This window comes from Rousettus aegyptiacus, unplaced genomic scaffold, assembly GCF_014176215.1.
Source record: "Rousettus aegyptiacus isolate mRouAeg1 unplaced genomic scaffold, mRouAeg1.p scaffold_m13_p_11, whole genome shotgun sequence".
NCBI lineage: Eukaryota > Metazoa > Chordata > Mammalia > Chiroptera > Pteropodidae > Rousettus > Rousettus aegyptiacus.
The window spans coordinates 34799261-34820664 of NW_023416286.1; the positions used below are offsets into that span (position 1 = coordinate 34799261).

The following is a 21404-nucleotide window of genomic DNA, read 5'->3' on the forward strand; positions in this document are numbered from 1 at the left end:
ATGAAATTTTGGAAAAAGCAAAACTGTGAGGACCATAAAAAGATCAGTGGTTGAGAGGGGTTAGGATGAGGGAGGGATAAATAGTCAAAACACAGAGGATTTTTAGAGCTATGAAACAATTCTGTATAGTACTATAATAATAGACACATGACATTATACATTTATCCAAATCCATAGAATACACAATGCCAGAGAGAACCATAATGTAAACTATGAACTTTGAGTGATAATGATGAGTCAGTATAGGTTCGTCAGTTATGACAAATGTACCACTGGTGGAGGCTGTTGAGAATGGGGGAGGTTTTGCAGGGGGCCTAGGGTTAAGGGGGAGAAATCTCTGTACCTTCTGCTTAATTTTGTTGTAAACCTAAAACTGATCTAGAAAAATAAAGTCTATTATTTAAATAAATAAATAATAAATTAATAAATATTCTGAAACATACTAAATTTACTAGGCAAACCAGAGCATATGGCATCCCTTCTCATCCAGGTCAGACTTCCTGCACAGACAACAGAATAGAAAGAAAATCTAGAGGAGCAAATGGAAGCTAACCAGCAAGGAAGGGATTCCAACCCCTAGTGTGATATAAGAAATTAAGTTGTGCTCCCTGACCTTCTGATTTAGGGAGACAAAATATTTACCATGCCATCAAAGTGGGCATTTGGAAGGCCCAAGCATCAAGTTCATCTCTAAATGAACCCATATTTCTTTCTCATATGATAGACACCTCTTAACATAATATGGATTTATCAGGTGTGTGCCTCAGAAATGGTAACAGACGTCTCTTCTGTCTATGTATCCATCCATCCTCAAAAAGCAAAACATTTAAAAATATCTCAATGTTCATACGATTTACAACTTCAAAAGAATTAGACATGTGTTTATTATTCGATTAGTATTCTCATTTTAAAAGCCCTTGTGATTTTTTTAAAAATCAGTTTCTATTCATCCTCTGTAATTGCAAATTTCTTTCTTAGTTTTCAATCACATATAATGGATTCTGTTCTCTCAGGTCTAAAGTGATGAGCTTCATTAACACTGCAGAACACCCAAAAACATTGACAGATGTAATAGAATCTGTGTTTTAACTGAGTCTGGTGTCATGGTGTAAATAAGGCATTGTGGTTTACAGCCTACGTAAAATATGTATGTTAAATCGAATTTGTTAGTGAGTACTACTACAATGACTGTCTCCGGTAACAAAAGTGTTTTTGGGTCCTAGCCAAGAGTACACTTACATAAAGTAATATTCGATAAGAGTAAATTCCAGTTTAGTGAACAAGGCTATAGGACATCATAAAGAGATTTATGCATATTATTAAGTAGTTTTAATCTATACTCATTTTGTAGTTCTGACTTAGTGGTACATATTTTGAGTTTCTACAAGAAGCCTAATTCTGTCAAAGGTTTTTAAGTTGAAAGTTATGAAACCGTGAGAATATTAGTAACTTTTTGGTATATAGATAAACATATAGACCTTGAATTATTGATATAAATCTAAGCTTATATTTGAATATAACTGGTAGCAATTAAATTATTCAAGATGAATGTGAGTGAAATGCTTTATCTCTATACGTTCTAAGAAACTAAGTGAAAATACACAAAACAAATAAATTTATATACATTATAACTATATAAATAGTCAATATACTTGGATAAAAGTATAAAGTAAATATAATAATAAATAATAAAAATAATAAAGAGTAAAGTAATTATAATTTCTGAATCACGTAAAAAATTTATCTTAGGGAAAATTCAGGAGGCGATGAATCCCATTAAGGGTTCTGACTAAATGTGAGTAATGGCCTCAGATATCCTCCTATAGTTCAAAGTTCACACAAGTACAAAAAATAAGTTTTGCACCTCTGGTACAGGGATCACCTCCACATACACTCAGGTCCTGCTGCTCCAAAATGCACAGACTGGGAGTCTGTTCCTCTGTGTAAGGACCCAGGAAGAATAGCGTCTCTTACTTATACCTTATGGGGCAAAGAATAGACTCACCTAGCAACAGTTACTTACAGGATTCAAATTAAAGATGAGGGCTGAGGATGGTAGCCTCCAAAATGGGCTTTAAAAGACTTAAAGGAAATAACTGACCAAGGAAAAAAAAATATATTTTAAATAACAAAAAAATAATTATTATAAATAGTTTAAAATAAATAAAAGCGAAATGGACATGAGGAAACAAGTTAATCCGACAGAAGAAAGAGGAAGAGGAAGAGACAGATAACCTTTGCATTATTTTGGAATAAATATGTAGTTACTTTTTTATGACATTAACAAATCCAACAATAGGAATAATTTAAATTTAGGAGCTCTGGGACAAGTACTATTATAATCCCCTTTTGTGAAGCATTTCATTTAATCCTCACAAATAATCCTGAGATGTAGGTGTTATTTCTATCCTTTTATACAGATGAAGAGAGTGCTAGAAACTTTCCAAAAGTCATAGAACTAATTAGTGGCAGCAAGGAAGTTAGTACTTCTTCACATCCACCTCTGATGTTCTGTTTCAGTCTACAGTCTTGAATTCACAGTTAGATTACTTATATTTACAGCATATCTTTTCTGTTCGTGCCACCACAGCACTTTATGAAAACTATGCATGTGGACACTTAACATGTGTCTGTTAACTGATTAACTAGAATCAGGCACAAGAGGATGAGGATCTCAGAGTACATTATTCATAGCTGCACATTCCAGGAAGCAACGGGAGCATCATTAAAGCTTTGAAAGGAAGGCAGTGGCATAGTAATAAGCTGCAGCAGGAACAGTTGCTTTGTAATGCCAATCAAATAGAGCAAAAAGTATGAATCAAGCTAGACAAATAAGGACATGGGCAAATGAAAAAATTGATTTCGAGGGCTACTAAGAAAAACAAAATAGCATAAGTTTAACTCTTGGGGGCAAATGAATTTCTGGTTAACATAGTCCAACAAGAAAAATAAAGAGCCATTCTAATTGTAAATTTTTGTAAGCCAGACTTAAAAAAAAAAAAAAGCTACCTTGAATAACCAGTCCGTATTTCTAAATGGCTACCATATACAAATCACTGTACCAAACTAAGAATACTTTTCTAGATTTGCATATTGAAGGACATATATATCAAATATCTAAAAGAGAAGAAATAATGCAATTTTTCTTGTAAAACTTATGAACATATTCAAGAACTTCAGCAATGATTCTTTTTCTAGAATCACTAAGGTTTATTATAAAACCAGATAATGTTTTAAAATATATAACTTACATATTTACAAAAATAGAGCAACTTGCAGCAAAAGACACAAAAAAGGAGGATCAAAAATTTTCAAAATTATATAAAGCCATATAAAGAGTAAAATGATTATACCAAAATGCAGGTAATTATGGTTACTATAATTAAACACTGCATTTCGCACTAAACTTTCATAATAACGAAGTTGGGGAACGGAACATGATTTGTTAAATTCTGGAAGTAATTTGTGACATGGAAATATCTTTAAAGGGTATTAAATTTTGTCATGAATAATATCTTCAATGGTGGATTGATTGGAGATATAGAATTATAATTAAGAATTACAATAAATGATGAGAAGAGTCCATTCGTGGATTTTCCTGTTGATTTAGATTGCTAATTGTTCTTTATTTAGTGTAATAGTCTTTCTCTTAAACCATAATGCCAAACAAAAATGCCCACAACAAGAATTTTTTCAGGAGTTAGATAGCCTTAAGTTTTCTATTTGACTATGTGAGATGAATATAGAATGAATATAGAATATAGGCTGTGAAGTTTGTTAGAGAGAGTCACCAACTTTAAATACAGTAAATGATGAATATAGAATGAATATAGAATATAGGCTGTGAAGTTTGTTAAAGAGAGAGTCACCAACTTTAAATACAGTAAATGCCAGTGACTTGGAAAAAAAAAAATTTTAAAGGTGAGAAGCCCAACTTACCTACTTATCCAGGGGAGGGTTATACCATCTCTGCTCAAAGGTAGACTACAGGTGAGCCTATGCTCAGCACCAAGACACCCCTTAAGAGTCAATTTTGTCTTTGTTCAAATACGTGCACAACTATTTGGAGCTGAGACCCCAATTTTCTGTGCTCTAGAAGACAGAAGAAGCTATCATTTTGATGTGCAAAACTGTAAAAGCAGCTGTTACAGTCAGCAAGCTTGACCAAAAAAAAAAAGTTTCTTATGGCTGACAATTTTATTAAATAAGGCATGTCCAATTTCTTTTGGAAATAAAAAGGACACACAACATGAATTACATTTCTCAGGTAATTATTCATACATTTATTTCACTTGGGTTGTATATACGTGTACTTGGAAGGCAGTCCGCATACCAGCACATTATCTTGTCCTCTGTAACTGAATTTCCATTGTCTTCCCTTGTATGGTTGAGAAACTAAGCTAAATTGGAATTATAAACTCTAGGAGGGATAAAGCTTTGGTGACCTCTTGACTCCATCAGTTTTATGAATAATTGTGTCATGGACAGTGCTTTAAGACCCGGATTCTAGTCTAATTCTCATTTGGCCAATGAGAATTTCACAAACCTGGGCAAGTCCCTATAAGTCTGGATCTCAACATCCTCATAGGTAAAATGATAGAGAAAGAATTAGATGAGTGTTTCTTAAAGTATAATTACATAGACTACTGGTGTACATCAGCTGATACAGGGATAAACACTTTAAATTTTGTAGTTATTTATTTTAATGTGTTATGAATAATATAACCCAAAATTCAAACTCGTAAATTTTTGCATTTATTTTTATTATTTAAAAAAGTCAAGTAAAAAAGGAAATTTATTTAAATTTAATATTTAAACTATTTTTAAATAATTTATAGGTGATATATGTAGTAAAAATTGTAAAGGTGGTATTCGAAGTGCTGTAGTTTGGGAAACAGGACTAAATGATATCTAAATCACCTCCACCAAAGAGTCTATATTTTCAATGAAAGAACGATGGGTCTCAAAGATAGAGAGATAGTCTATAAACCAAAATAGATATCAGATTGTCAATCAGACACAGCCTTTCAATGAACTTCTTTGTTCGGATGAAAGCAAACAGACATCATTGACTAGCTAACAATATGACAGACGAGTGATTTCAAAAGTTTTTAAACAGAGATGGAAACGACCCATTTTCCAATTCACCTTTTTTTTCCCCTCTTATGTTGTCTTTCATATCTTTTTTAAAAAATGCAAATTCCCAAATTCTTCCTGTTGTCCATTGTGCCCAGAGTAGGCTCTTGTGCTCTCCTCTGAGACAGAGGCTGTTCCATCACTGAGGGAGATTTTCCCGAAATTTTTAAGGACATAATTACTCATTTTGAAATGTCTCTGTAAGACATTTTTGTGGGAACAACAGTGATTGTTTTTAAGGGAAAGAAACAAGTTACTCTGCCATTGATCCTTGCAATTTTTAAAAAGGTAAATGGAGGAAATTCCTGTAGAACGAAACAGAATATTCCATAAACTTCTTTAGGAGCATCTCTATATTTTAAAAACATGAAAAATAAGTACTACCTATAAAGTGAGAAAGCACAAAATGAATCGTAATGCTGTTTTTTAATCCAGGACAAAAAAATATATCCCTTCATGAAATCTACAAATAGACTCTTTCAGTCTGTCATAGCTGCTCATTGTTTGAAGGGATTGGCTTTCAAAGTACCTTCTGAACAGTGGTACTGGTACCATTTCCAAAAAAAAAATGAATAGGAAAATAATTTGTATAAGTGAAGGACATGGCATATTAATAAAATCATACTTTATTTTTACCTAAAATCAAGAAGAAGTTGGATCAGTTAGAATGTTTCAATTAGCATTGTATTAAAATGGATTCTAACATGACATCTTTTACTTATATTACTGTTTAGGATAGCAGAATCTATGTAGTTAGTGTAAGTTCCTAAAAGGTGTCCAGCTGAGGTCCTCCTGAAGTGCAGAAAGCCATCTAAACTGCAGACCAAAAGAATCAACACATGTCTACAACACTTCCGGCAAGGCATGTCAAAATCAGCATTTCCCCAACCGGTTTTTACATCCAAAAACACAAACAGACTCACACACAGTTTAAACTCCCACACACAGCTTTAAAAGACCTCATTAAGAGAAAGCAAATTGTTTCCTCCTCTCTTACTAAAAAGCTTTCTCTTTAATGGCTTTTTAAAAATTCAATTGTAAAACACCTTAACGGATTAACTTAAATGAGAATGTTTACATGTGGAGAACTATTGAAGGGTCAGTATAGGCGTACAAAAGGTTGTTATTCTATCACGTGAATATCATAGAAAAGCATAGCAAAAGATTGTGAATTACTTTTTTCTCTCATTTGGAAGTTATTAGTAGATGCGCCTTTGTTCCATTCAGAAATGAGAGAAGAAAATATGAAGTTACAGCAAACCCATATGGCCAGCAGGAAAATCCTGTTTAATTGCTTTATTGCCAGAAATGTTAAATCACTTCCTGAGGATACAGTTCAAATGAAACATATGGCAACTATTAACAAAAGCCCCTAATGAATTCAAAAATATGCTTTTTATGGGCACTTTCTCATAAGCAACAGTCATATGTGTTATTTAAACTATACATACAAATATGAATTTGGTATTTTAATTCCACAAATGTTCAATGAACATGTATATATTCAGCCTATACGGGCAACTTGCATAGAAAGCTTCTTACCAAGCAACAGATATAATAACACTATAGAACCTCAGGACATGGACTCAAATCTAGTCATGCCTCTTCTCAGAAGTCAAAGCCAAAAAAAGAATCCTCTTGACCAACACCTTCTTCTCAAAGGTTCAAGGCCTAAGAAAATCATTCATTTCCATCTGGGTAGTCCTAATTATCAATCGTTTTCCTACTTCTTTTAATGTCACACCAATGATGGTGCTCATAATTGCCTTTAGTATCCACTGCATTCACCTATTCTTTATTTTTTCACTTATTATCTTCACTTGAATTGTGAATTCCACAAAGAAAACTTTGTACGTAGGATAATATGAAGGCATGTAATAAGAATCAACAACTAGCTTTAATTAATGGAAAATCATGTCAGCGGTTTTAAAATTTCATCCCTGAGAAATCTCATGAATGTAATCAATTATTCATAAGCCATATTCCAAAGAGGCAGTTTTCCCTCACATACAAAGATAAATCAGCTGAGGAACATCCAGCTCTTAATTACTGCCTGGTTTCACTTTAAAAGAGAAGTTATGCAATTCTGGATCCATTCAACTTTGACTTTCCTTGCTCCACATCATAATATGGTCATTGTAGTTATTTAAAGGAAGGCAGCGATGATAGCTAAAAGAATCATTCAGAACATGGTGAAATTTAAAGTAACTGGCATTGGCTACATGGAGGCCAAAATATTTTTGCTTCATGCACAATTCATTGATTAACATTTTTATTAAATATTCACTTACACGTGCTCAGTTGAATACTTTGTAATAAAATAGAATAAAACATGGAAAAACCCTGTCGCTGTTCAACTTGTGATTTGGGGCAAGACATTCGTCTTAAATGCCTTAGCTATAAGAAGAGAGACAATTTTTAAATGTCTAATACAGAGATTCCTGCACAGATATTTTGTGATCTGAATCAATATGTTATCATGGGACCTCTCCAAACCTTTCTCCTCCTTTGTTTCAGAATACTCTGATTAATATTTTGAAATTAGTGTTAGTGAGTTCAGAAGTTAGTGTGTCAGTGATTGTATCCTATCTTCCATTGCTAACTGTGACCTCATAAAAGTTGCTTTACTTTCCAGAACTTCATGGGTTGTTTAAGGATTAAGTCAATTAGTTCAGGGAAAAAGCTTAAAACTGTATGTTATACATACTAAGAACCTAGTAAATGTTAGCTATTCATATACTGAGGCACTATCTCCATGAACATCCTTTAATCGCCTATTTCCAACCTTTTATAACATTGTCAGTTAAAGGGTTTCTGTTTTGTGTGGTGTTGTTTTGTTTTGTTGTTTGTTCATTTATTTGTCACAAAATAGAAAAGTTAATTTAAAAACCCTGACCTTCAGTCAGGGAGAAAAATTCAGGAGCTAAGCTTAAAATATAACATATAGTATGGATTTTAATCAATTTTTAAATTCTTTTTAAAAACATTTTTTAAAAAAAATAAACAAATGTCACCAAAACTGAAGAATAATTTTCTTATAAAGGGAGAAAATAGCTTTCTTAGCATATAGAGTCAAAGAAGTTCTTCTAGAAGGGAATAAAAAATCAGATGACTCTGCTATGAAAGAAAGAATACTGAAAAGATCCTTAAAGCCTGCTCAGTCCCTCCAATGCCCTGCTCTTTGGGCGTTAGCCTCCACTCTGCCATTTAATCATCTGATAGTGTCTTCATAGCTAAACCTTTGGCAGGGCACAGGGTCAATGCTCACACCCAGAGAACAAGAAGTGAACAACTAAACAGAGATCAAGATTAAGTCAAAAATATGCTTTTTCACTGTAGATCAATCTTGCCAAAACAAAGCCCTCCTCTATTTTTTATCCATAGAAAGATTTTTCCCTTATTTGAAAACCATATCAATTTCCAAATCCTGTAAATTCCAAAGGCTAGGATCTCAGGAGTCATAAATATCTCATAAAGATATTTGATATTTCTGGAAATGAAGATTGATGCTATTTCCTTAGATTGACCTATAGCAGAGGTGCACTGAAGCCTCTCGCACATGCAACAAAATTAATTATCCATTTGAGCCTACTCTTCTTACCCCAACTCTAAGGACTTTGTACCCTGAAGGGAGGAAAGAAAACATCAGTTGTGGACTTTTTGTGTGGTCAGGGACTATAGCGTAGAAAGCATCAAATCCCAAATGAGATTTGGGTCAGATCGATTTATAAGAGGTTTCCAGTACAAGTTAATATCCTCATGCTGACTGCATTTTATACGTGAATAACTAAGGTGAATAGAAACCAGAAGGTCAATTTTCTAAATTTGTTTTAGAACATCCACAAAGAGTAGACTAGACATGTAAACATCTCAACTAAATACTATGCTTTAAATATGATAGTCACCACATATTTGACCTCTTTCACCCCTATCAAATATGTGATGATAGAAAGAAATCTAACTATGGATGGTGAACACACAATGCAATATATATATATACATATACACCTTACTGGTAAATTGTATACCTGAAACTTACTAGATTTCATAATGAGAGAGAGAGAAGAAGAAGAAGAAGAAGAAGAAGAAGAAGAAGAAGAAGAAGAAGAAGAGGAGGAGGAGGCGGAGGGAGGAGGAGGAGGGGAGGAGGAGGAGGAGGAGGAGAGGAGGAGGAGGAGGAGGAGGAGGGAGTCGGAGGAGGAGGAGGAGGCGGAGGTAGGAGGGGAGGGGGGGAGGATGGTGGAGGAGTGAGGAGGAGGGGAGGGAGGAGGGGGGGGAGGAGAAGGGGAGCAAAGAAGGAAGGAGGAGGAAGGAGGAACCTTCTTTTACTTAATTCATTAATCCCCTCCCCTACATTCACTCCTCACATCCTAAAGCCTAAAACCTCCTCCCCCCCTCCCTCCCTCCCTCCCTCCCTCCCTCCCTCCCTCCCTCCCTCCCTCCCTCCCTCTCTCTCTCTCTCTCTCTCTCTCTCTCTCTCTCTCTCTCTCTCTCTCTCCTCCCTTTCCCCCTCCTTCCTCTCGCCATAAGATGATAGTCATAGGTAATAGTTGCTGGGATTAAATTTCTAAACCTATCATGTGAGAAAGGTTGAGACACTTTGAGCCCAATAATGGCCATAGTAACAAAATGTAAGAACAGCAACCTTTTCCTAAGGACCTCGCGTGCTTTATAGAAACTACGACGGTTAATCCTGTCAGCAGCCCTGTGAAGAAGAGCGATCTCCCTGTTTTATAGAGAATCTGATCCTGATCCTGATCCTTAAAAGGACAAGGCAGAGTTCTGAAATGCCAGAGACTAACCTAACAATTTACTTTTTCTACCTTTCGAAATAGGACAAAGAAATTGAGCTACAAAAATTCTACACAGATTCAAAGAGAGTTTTAGTCTCTTTTACTGCCAATATTTTTTAAGAGTAGTATGAATCTGTCTTCAGAGGAGAAAACAATTACATGATGATTTATAAGTACCATTACTGGGTCTAGTAACCTTACTCTTAGTTCCATAACTCTCATTTTCCTTTTTTTTTTTTTTTGAGCTTTATTGAGGTATAACTGACAAAATTATAAGATGTTTAAAGTGTACATCATGGTAATTTGATATACGTATACGTTCTTCACATCTAGCTAATTTAAGCATTCATCACCTCACTTATTTTCTTTTTTTGGTGAGAACATTTAAGTTCTATTCTCTTAGCAACTATCAGTTATATATTTATGTTATGAACTGTAGTCACCATGCTTTACATCAGATCCTCAGACCTTATTCGTCTTGTAGCTGAAAGTTTATACCCTTCTTCCAAATTTTCCCTCTTTCTACTTCCCCAGCTCTCATCACCTCCAAGCCCTGATAATTACTTTACTACTCACTGATTCTACGAGCTTCTCTTTTTTTCTTTCTTTCCTTCTTTTTTTTTTTTTTTTTAAGATTCCATATATAAATAGCATACAGTGTTTGTTTTTCTCTGTCTGGCTTATTTCACTTAGCATAATGACCTAAATGTCCATGTTATTGCAAATGACAAGAATTTCTTCTTTCTCATTCCTATATATCTATATAGAATTTTATATATGCATGCATGTATATATGATATACATTTTATATTAATATGTATGATATATATGTCACACCCATACCTTGGCTGTTGTGAACGAAGATGGAAGTGCAGCTATCTCTTTGATAGCCTCTTTTCATTTCCTTTAGATATATACCCAGAAGTAGGATTGCTGAATCATTTAGTAGTTTTTTTAATTTTAAAACTTTTTTAATTAAAAAAAATTTTGAAGAACCTTCATACTGTTTTTCATAATGGATGTACCAATTTACATTCCCACCTGGAATATACAAGAATTCCCCTTTGTCCACATCTTTACCAGCACATGCTATCTCTCGTCTTTTTGATAATGGCCTTTCTAACAAGCATGAGGTGATATCTCATTGAGGTTTTGATTTGTATTACCCTGATGATTAGTGATGTTAGGCATCTTTTCATATATCTATTGGGCATTTGACTATCTCCTTTGGAAAAATGTCTATTCAGATCCTCCGCCCTCCCATTTTTCTATTCAAGTTCTATTTAATTTTGCCCCATTATGGTACTTCATTTTATTACTAATAATGTTATTTGATGTTTCTTTTTTAATAATATCATAATTTTATGACTTTCATTGTCTTTTTCAGGGTATTCCAGGTATTTCAGAGAAGGAAAAAGCTGGTAAGTTGACATCTGGTTCTGTTTTTCATCTTATCTATTTTAGAATAAAATTTCATCTTCATATAAATATTTTATTAAATATCTAAAATGCATAAGTTTCATCAATGTCTGGGAAAATATATTGTCGAATTACAGAAAAATAAGTTGTGTTGCTCAAAATGTAAGAAAAAAATGTAGTTTTCTAATATAGAATTACATTGTGTTAGAATAAGATGTTTGTGCTTCTTATAGCCTCCTACAACTTGTAACTGCAACCAAAACTTTTTTCTTGAGGAAAAGAATTAGATGTTGTTCAGTGTACTGGAGAATGGTCTTTAAAAATCGGTTGTTAACAATTACCAAGATTTATTTTTTTAATTTTAAGTAGTTTATTTAGTAGTCATGGAAAAAGATGTACTTATTTAAAACTGATGCTATACCATCAAAAATATAATTGTAAAGCTATATGAATAATTGTATTGAAAAAGTTACAATATATTTTATGCTCTGTGTTATGATTATAACTATTTAACAGTATTTTTGAAAAATGGATAGGAACTAAAGAGAACATGGAAATATGAAAATTTAGATTTAATTGATGGAATTATGTGCTTTTAAAAAAATCTGTTGATCTTCCTCAATATGGCCTCATGTTTTCTGTGTAGCAACAAGTTTAAAAAAAAAAAAAACAGACTAAAGGTATGCTACCAAACTTGAAGCACATTACTGTATTCTTAGACATTTGTGATTTTTAAGGGCCATATTAAAAGTTCATAGTATCTGAAAGATATTATGACTTCCAGTAACTAAAGCATTAGAATTTGTCTGATATAATTTTTAGATAGGAGATATTCTCCTTCTAGTTCAGTGATCTTATTTTTGCCACTAGATAGTTTTCACACAAACGTTTTTATGATTTGTATTCGTCAGTCCTAAATTTTTCTCTCATGTTAGGCTGTGCCTGATTTCTTCATTCTAATATGTTGAAAAGTAATCTTTCAAAATACAAAGAAAATATTAAACTGTCATCATGTGTCAGTTCAAAAGGAAAACTCCAATTAACGATACAGTGGTATTACAGGGATTAGTAGCAAATATTAAACAAATTTAAAGTATAGTTCCTGGGTTCTAATATCTTAAATAGATTGTGTTAGCTATCTAGTTAGGACAAGAAATTGATGGTTAAGTGACTATTTGCATCACAAAGGAAAAGGAATTTAGCCAAAATCATGCTTTATCTTGAGTTGTGACATTCTCTGTAATTCCCAAGATTAACTGCAATTTAAGCAAAGTATATAACAGAGCTAAACTGTTGGCTTGTTCTAGAATATCAGCAAATTCTTTTATACCCCACAGAAAAAATTAGGATGCGAATTCTCAGCTGGCGGGGAAAGAGAAAAAGGGACCAAAATGCCATTGCTTGAGGAAATGGAGAGGCAAAGAGTCGTGCCTGCCCTCTGCCACTTAAATGACTTTAGTTTGATAGGGAGAAGCACTTCATTTTATCGAGCTTCTCAAATATTTTAAAAATATTTTATTACAACAAAGAACTAATTAAGCACATAGTATAAACATAATGCAACCACCATTGTTTATCATAATCCTGAAAATTTTCCTCCTCAAGAACAACAACAAAAAAACACACACACATGAAATTGTCATTGTTATTTAATGATCTCTTTGGTCATTTCTATACTGCTGGGCACAAATGCAAAGCATTGATCAATTTTATTCTCAGAGGTTCCGCAAGATGATTTGTGATACATAGAATCCACTTTTATATATGACCTACTCCAGTCCCAGGACCCCAGATGCCCCATGTCAGATGCTTAACCCAGGATGGACGATTTGAGCAAAACCTGGCTTCTATATACTAAAACATTAGAATGATTGGAATTTACTCCAGAATGGATTTTGATTTAGATTTCTTGAGAATGTGATTTGTTTAGGAGGAAATAGAATTTTGTTCGATGATATAAATACAAGAAAGAAATGATATTTTTAAAAAGTCAGTGAATTTATATGTCACAATAAAGGCTTATATTTGAATATTTTATTAATAATGGTAACAGATTTGACAATTCAAAAGAGAATATAATTTATCCTGAAAATTTTAAAGGACCATAACAGTCTAAGCAATCTAATTCTTGTATTTTTAAACTTTATTATGCCCTACTTAAAATATTAAAAATATTTGAGTGTTTTATATACAAATGTAAATCTCTTTATTCTTATCTTTATGAATCTCTGTTGTTAAGTTCTGTTAGACAGAGGAATGGCAATGAAGGCAGAGGACCTACTCAATCTTCTGAGGGTTAATTGAGCTCTTAAATAGGATTAAGCTTCATACCCACCCCTAAGGCCCATCATTTTTTTCTGTCTTGCTAAATGAATGTAGCCTATTGTTCCTTATTAAGAAAGCCTATTTTTAATCTGTGTGACCTCTCATCCCAGCCAACTGGAACCAACCCCGCCAGGCTTTGTGAAGCTCTAAACAAAATCATTTTGGGTGCATTCCATTAATAATTTCTGAATTGCACTTGTGTTGTCCCTGTGTGTCCTCTAAGTGGCCATCTTTTATTCCAATCCATGCTGCTACGTAAATGCAGCCTCGCGGAATCAATTCTGCTGCTTTTCTCCCACCTTGTGATGACAACGAAAAAAACTCCGAGGTGAAACAGTTTTGAAACAGCTTCCCATTGGTTCCTTCACTCCACAAATACTTATTGAACAGTAACATGTACCAGGCATCATATGAGGTTCTATCCAGGAAGCAATTCTAAATAAGGCATGGTCTTTGCTCTGTATGAACGCAGACTCTTGTTGAAAATATTCTACTAGGCTAGTATCCTTTTCCTCTTCTCAATGAGAATTACTTAGCCCAGCTTATTCAGAAAATATCTCAGAAAAAGAATCAAATAAAAAATATTGTTTTCAAGAAACTCTGTAGCAGAATGTACATTTTCAGGATCTGAAATGGAGCATATTTAATTTGTTTTTAGAAAATTAGAATTAATCACACAAGTATCAGCATATCCAACACATAATATTTTTATGTAACTTCTGTTATGCCACTAGAGTCTGTATGCGCCTAAAGACTAGGCCCAATGTAATGTCACTGGTATATTCTCCAATACATCTGCTTCCTTTCTGTGTGGCCTTCAGCAAGTTACTTAACCTCCTCATTTTCCCATGTCTGCAATCTAAGTAAAGAAGTTGTCATGCTGTTGTTGTAAGTCAACAATGCTTGGCACACAGAAGTCCTAAAAAATAGTAGACATATTTCATGATAATTAATTGTGCTTGTAATCACTACGTGTACAAGCCAAAGAGAAGCTAGCTGTGTTACTGCTGCCCATGTCAGCTACAAAAGTTCTTAACCATTTCCTCGGGGCACCAATTACCAGCTAAGCAGCTGTTCATATGGAAGAAAGAGACCATTTTCTCCATAAACTTTTCGGTGAGTTAGTTCAGATGGAGATTCTTACAGTATAGGCAGAGTTGGTCGTATTTAACCTTTCGTTAGAAATTCTTGTCTCTATTAGACTGAAATTCTCTCTTGTGAATAGCTAATCTTCGATTTTTACCCTGAGAAATGTATATCCTGTGTCCTATTTTTTATTACTCCTTGTGCCCCAAGTCTATAAGGTAATTGGACTCCCTCACATCCTGCACACAATCCTGTCAACACTGCCTTCTAACCATCTCTTGTCCACTCTCCCTGCCACTGCTTTAATGCAGCCCTCCACTTCCTACTGGACTTTCGCAAGAGTGTCCGGACTTGTTTCCCTGCCTTTACCTATCGTTAGATCAGTCCACTCTCTACACTGTCACCAAAGTTATCTTTGAAAAACAAGAACTGATCAAATAAATTCCAGTTTCAACATTTTCTCTGTCTCCTTACTGTCTGCAGGATAAGGTCAAATTTTTCTGTTTGACATACCTGGCCATTTGTAATCCGGATGCAGTATTATTTATTGGACTGTGTCTGTTTGGCTCCCCAGATCTACCCTCTACCCTACTTCCCCCTGACTCTGTACCCGTGAGGCTGACTGATGTCAGCAAAATCAATGGGCCGGCCTCCTTTTTGTCTTCACCATTCCACTACCATGAGGAGCCCCAGAAGGAGACCGAGAATGGGGGGCCAGGGGGGCCTCCTGAGGAGTCCCTGCAGGCTTCTCTGAGATGGCCCTTTCCACACAAGTTTCCAGCTTCTGACAATCATTCTCTTCTCTTGCCCTGGTGGTTTCCCTACACCTTTTTTTTTTTTCCAATTAGAGTTGACATTCAATATTATTTTATATTTTTCTACACCTTTATAAATAGTTCTGTGACTAAACTTCCCTTAATTTACCCAGCGTGACATCTTTTTTCTGCTAGAAGTCTCACTGATATACCTATCAATATTTTCTCCTTTCTATTTGTGTGTGTTAGTTTGTTTCTTATATTTCAGCCACCGCACACAGCCACAGAACACTCCTAACTCTATATTTTTCTACTTCTGCCTAGACCATGCAACTGCCTTAAAAAAAAAAAAAAAAGAAAGAAAGAAAGAAAGAAAAGAAAGAGGATAGATATAGAGATAAATGGAGAGAGAGAGACAGATGGCTTATTCAGACGAGAGAAAGAAAAAGAGGGAGATGGACTACATTTTTCTTCATCCTAAATAAATTCAATTTCATTGCATTTGATAACACAAGAGAGAAAAATGTCTATCTTTATGATTTAGAATATGTTCTCTATTGCATAGACGCATGTAACAGAAAATTAGCACTACATTTTAGTCACTAAAATGGAACTCTGAGCATATTCGAAAAGTAGTAGTATGGAGTAATATGAAATCTCTCATTCTAAAATTAAATTACAGAACATCTAGCAAATTTTGTTAAGCTACATGGAAAATAAACCATATCATCAGCCAAAAAATGACAGCTTTTCCCACTCTGTTTTGAAAATTCTACTTGTTTTATTAGATGCAACAATACTGGCTTTTTAATGAATTATTTCCCAGGCAGGTTTAGTCATTGATTATTCTGTGCTCCTAGAAAACTTTATGTGTTTTTTATTTCAGTCCTACTATTTTGCTTCACTGTGTGTCCTCTTTTCTGGGCTGCGAGCTTCTCTACATTAGAAATATTGTCTTTGTGTGCCCTAAATTAAAACAGCTATTAGCACATCATAGGTGCTCTATAAATAGGTGGTAATGAATAAGTTGCAATTCCAAAGATGCTTTGCCTTCAATCTTAATGATTTAGAAGTAGTAGGGTTCTAAAACTTTAAACTGCCGCTCCATCTCCCTTCATTACTCCTGTTACTTCCACAGCTGCCAAATATCTCAACCAGCTAATTAATTAATGGTGTTCTTCGGAGTTCTATCCCATACAATGTATAAAGGGCACCATTGAGAAAGATGACTTTGGAATCTGATTTTGGTTGCATTTCTTGGTCATTTTTCTTAGAATGTTTGTTCTCCTGACTCAAGGTTATTTGCTTGACCAGAAAATGTTAAAAATCCAGATAGTGAATGACCTTAGCCTGAAACAGTTGTGAAAGATAGCTTTCAAAAGCATATAACACGTTGGTAGTCTCTCCAAACTCTGTGTTGTGACTGGCAAGGCAGAACATAAAAGTCATACACTTCTTTGTTACTAGTGTGTGTGAGGGGGAAAAAGCAGGGTTTTCATAATTTCATTCCAAGTGCCTTGTAAACGTACTAAATAACAAAGCCCAGACGTAGTGCCTTTTGGTATTAATTTTCTTGGCTGCCTTTGATCACTGAGAAGAGAAATGCAAATAAAAAAAAAAAAAACCTGAAATCCAAAGATATTCCCCTTTTACCAGTCTGATCGTCATTACTTTTATTCAGAGAATTACCCATGCAATCTATTCCATTCTAAGTCATGTTCCAATATCTACGGATCCAAAAGGATTTGATGAAAAAAAAAAAAAACAAAAAACAAAAATAGGACTGCTCTATTTCAGAGTTCTGCACTGAAAGACTCTGCCCTATTTTATGTCTCCATTTTAGTATAGATCAGGTCGGTTTTAGTGCTGTCTCACCCACTAGACTGTAAGCCCCTGAAAGACAGAATTTTGTTTCATTCAACTCTGTACTCTTATTGCCTGGAATTATTGTAGTTGCTTGATATTTAGTAAATGAATGAATAAATTAGATTTTTAAAAAATCAGAAAATGCTTTACTCTATATGCATAATTCTCTCAAAGCTGGATGTAAAATCTTATTCTATTCTAAGTAAAGCACTGTCTATAACTGCAAAGACCCCCAGCTATTTTATAGGGTATGACAGGATCTGAAAATTGTCTGTATCTGACCAAGCTGGGCTTTGACCAGCATTCCAGATTCTTTATTTTCTTTCCCTCTCAGAAAATAAAGTTCATTATTTTTATACTAATGGCTTATAAATACTCACTTGCTTCACTTTCTTAGTATATTGCTCTGCTTGCCTGCTTTTTTTTTTTTTTTTATGAGGAAGGAATTTAGGATATGCCCACACATAACCTCTCTTTTTTTCTGAAACCTAATGTAAACTAATCCATGAAAAGTTGGTTGTGGTTGACTAGCCCGTTGAGAGGAAACATATTAGCTTTCAGGTATCAAGGAATTCATGAAGAATATAAGTAAGGTATTCTTAAATGGTAAAAGTCTTGAATTCATAGTATATTTTTCAATACAGATAATTTTCTAAATATGTTTTTAAATGTTCTATTGGTATTTCATTTATTACCAAGTACATAAAGCAAGTCTACTCTATCACCAGAACCAAGCAAACGTATTTCCTTTTCTTCTCAATTATATTTCAATATATTACATAGGTACATGATAAATTCTGTTTTAACAAGTCCCAATTCAAATGTAACTTCCTACACTTGGCATCATCTTCCCAGGTCTCTATAGCCAATGGTAGCTGTGTTTTTCTATGGCATTTAGTAATTCCTATGCTGTATTTCTGTTCATGAAGCATCTTCGAAAGCAGGCTGTAAGCTCCTTGAGGACATAAACCTCTCATTTCATCTTTGTCACCATATCCAATATAGTATCTTGCACAGAGCAGATGCTCGAGAAATAATTTTAAATCAACCCATTTATTCAACATACCAAAGAAGTCATGCAAGCACTTAGTTTCTCTTTAGTCTTACAATGACCATAACTTTTCACGACATTTGACAAACAAGAAATTTCTTCCTCCAAAAAATTCTGTATGCATATTGCTCACTTCCTCAGCCCTTGAAAGAATGGCTATCAACAGTATGAAGAGGTGGCTAAGAACTACCAGTACAGGCTAATGAGGTAGTTTTGCATTTCAATATTTTAATTGACACTGCCCTTTTATCAGTAGAAAAATAAATTGGTTATTTTCAGTCTTTCCTGAAGAAAGACAATTTATGAAAAGCTCCTTTCTATCAATTATATTTACAATGCAATACAAGAACTTTCATTTACTTTGAAAATCATATCTGATCATTTCCTAGATGCCTTCAAATATTTACCTTTATAAAGTTCTCAGGGCACAGTCTGCAATTCAGTCATTTTTATTAATAATGAGTATATATACATATATGTACCAACAAGATAATTGTACATTGATTTTAATATGTTTGGAGAGGTGCATTTAGTTTGAAAAGGTGCATATAACAAAGTATTACTTTGACCTGAGTATGGGATGAACTACTCAGACCATCGATTGATTTGAAGCACTTTTATTTGTTTTTTTTTTATAGGCAAAAGTGTAAGATATCTCTCACAGATTGATCCATAAACATTTGTTGCAGAATTAAGATATAATTTTGAGATATGTTTTTTTAATTAAGTAGGAAGTCCAAAATAGTTATTAACAACCATAACAAATTAAGCAATGCCCAAGAAAATGCTGGTGGCCATCCTGTGTGCAGGCTGTGCAGAAACCCAGTCTAGCTATTCCAGAAGAGTGGATTATGGATTTAAGAAGCTATTGTGTCCTGACTACTGTATTCAGGTAGGAAAGATCTTGAATGAGCTCTTAGAAGAGTTATGGCACCAGAAAAGACTGGCAAAACTGTTTTGTAGAAAGAAATGAACTACTCAGTTTTTAAAAATTGCATAGACGTCTACAAGTGATGGTTTTAAGCAAAATGATCACCAAAAAACCTTCACTTTTCCACCCGAATGGGGTTTTGGTTTTTTGTTTTTAAAATTTTCTAACCATTGAGCTTTCCCAGAAAACATACTTCAGTGACTCCCAACTGCTAATGTTATAAATTTCTTCTTAATATAAATGTTAAATTAATTCTTTCTTACGGATTTAAGAAAATAGACAAATAAAGAATGAACATACGGTCTTCACTTCTTTAAGTAACCTATCTTTTTAAGTCTGTGGTTTTCCTGAATATATTTCTCCAAATGATTTCCTGAAAAGCAGATATTCTTCCTGCACCCATGTAATGCCAGCCTCTTAGAAGATTTTTGACCTAATGTTTGCCTAATTAATGTTTGGATAAATAATAGCAAGCATTTTGTCTGTGCCTGCACTTCTCTAAGCACTTTATAAATAATCATTCATTCTTGAGCAACCCTATAAGGCAGGTATTACCTCCCTATAAGGCAGATATTACCTTTTTCTACATTATAGAGAAGAAGAATCTGAGATTCAAAGAGGTTTGCTAAACTTTTCAAGGTCACAGTGTGGCCAAAACAGGATTCAAAACAAGCAACGAAGGCTAGAACGCATGTTCTTAACTAATTATGCTGTATGTGATGGTTAAATGCCAAGACTCCTCAAGCTGACAAAGAAATTTTTCCATAATCTGACCTTACCCTTCCCTTCCAGCCTTATCTCCTAACTTCCTCTAACATGCGTCTTCCGTCTTCCGCTGTAGCCATAGTAGCAAATTCACTTTTCTCCTGAATTTGCTTCTGCATAACTTGATCTTTGATCCTCCAGTTTCCCTTTCAGAAATTAACCACCTGTCCCCAATCGTCAAGGTCTCATTTGCATCTCACATTCACTGTGAAGTATTCTATGATAACTCCTGCTTATATTAACTTCGCACTTTTTGAAATGATACGTCTACAGCATATATAGTCTGTCCAGGTCATTTTTATTTTTGATCATATGTGGATTGTCATTATGCATTGAGTGTTTTATTTGTCTCAGCCTTGCCTTCCAATAGTCTTGTAAGCATCTCTTTAAAAGTCACTTAGCACAGTGCTGTGCATCTAAAAAGGATTTACTTAATTAATAGACTTTATTTTTACAGAAATTTTATATTCACAGAAAAAGTAAGTTGAAAATACAGTTCAAACTATATGACATTTTTTAAAGGCAAAACTATGGCTATAGTAAGAAGATGGGGTGTTGCCAGGAGTTGGGGAAAAGGATTCATAAATCAAAGGAGCATGGATGGTTTTTAGGGCAAGGAAGTTAATTTATATGATACTAAAATGCAATAGCATGTAGGCTTTTCAGACTTTTTTTTCACTTAGCAATATGCATTTAAATTTCCTCCTTGTCTTTTTGTGACTCAAGAGCTCATTTTTTTTTTTTATTTTAGCATTGGATAATATTCAGTTGTATGGAATTATCACAGTTAAATAAAACTTTTTAATACATTTTTAATGTAAAAAGCTTTTTAAAAAATTAATCATAGTGTATATTACATGCTCCACTATGCTAACTTTTACCCTCTCTTCTTTAGCCAATGATTTTGATTACTTCATTTTTCTCCTTTGGAATTTCTCAAGTTTTCAAAAGAAAAATACTACCACCAAATATATTATCAATAGCTGTTGTTTACTCTGTACCCACTGTGTAGTCTCTGAGAAGAGAACTAAATGCTTCCTCTACATTATCTTTAATACTCACTAAGCTGCTCAGTACATGGCTCCCTTACTCCAAAGCTGATGCTTCTTCTACCTCTCTATGCCTAACATTACCCTTTCTCCCACCTCCAAGTGTTCTAATAAAAGTATGACCCAAATTAATAAACTGTATAATTTATATGTCTACATATTTCTGTCCTTATGTCTCTGCTCTTGAAGTTTACTGTCCCCAAAAGACTCTTCTGTTATCTTTTATCT

General features: G+C 34.1%; 1 protein-coding gene and 1 long non-coding RNA gene across 8 annotated transcripts in view; one reads left to right on the top strand and one right to left on the bottom strand.

The window, feature by feature from the left end:
- Nucleotides 1-21404, top strand: part of DLC1 (DLC1 Rho GTPase activating protein) — a 351657-nt gene that overhangs the window by 162227 nt on the left and 168026 nt on the right. For all 3 annotated transcript variants that reach the window (XM_036228700.1, XM_036228701.1, XM_036228702.1), the window contains one exon: nt 11317-11350. In XM_036228700.1, the coding sequence (XP_036084593.1) occupies nt 11317-11350 (34 nt within the window). The remainder of the gene's footprint in view (nt 1-11316; nt 11351-21404) is intronic.
- Nucleotides 1-21404, bottom strand: part of LOC107504131 — a 124552-nt gene that overhangs the window by 88437 nt on the left and 14711 nt on the right. The window lies entirely within an intron of this gene.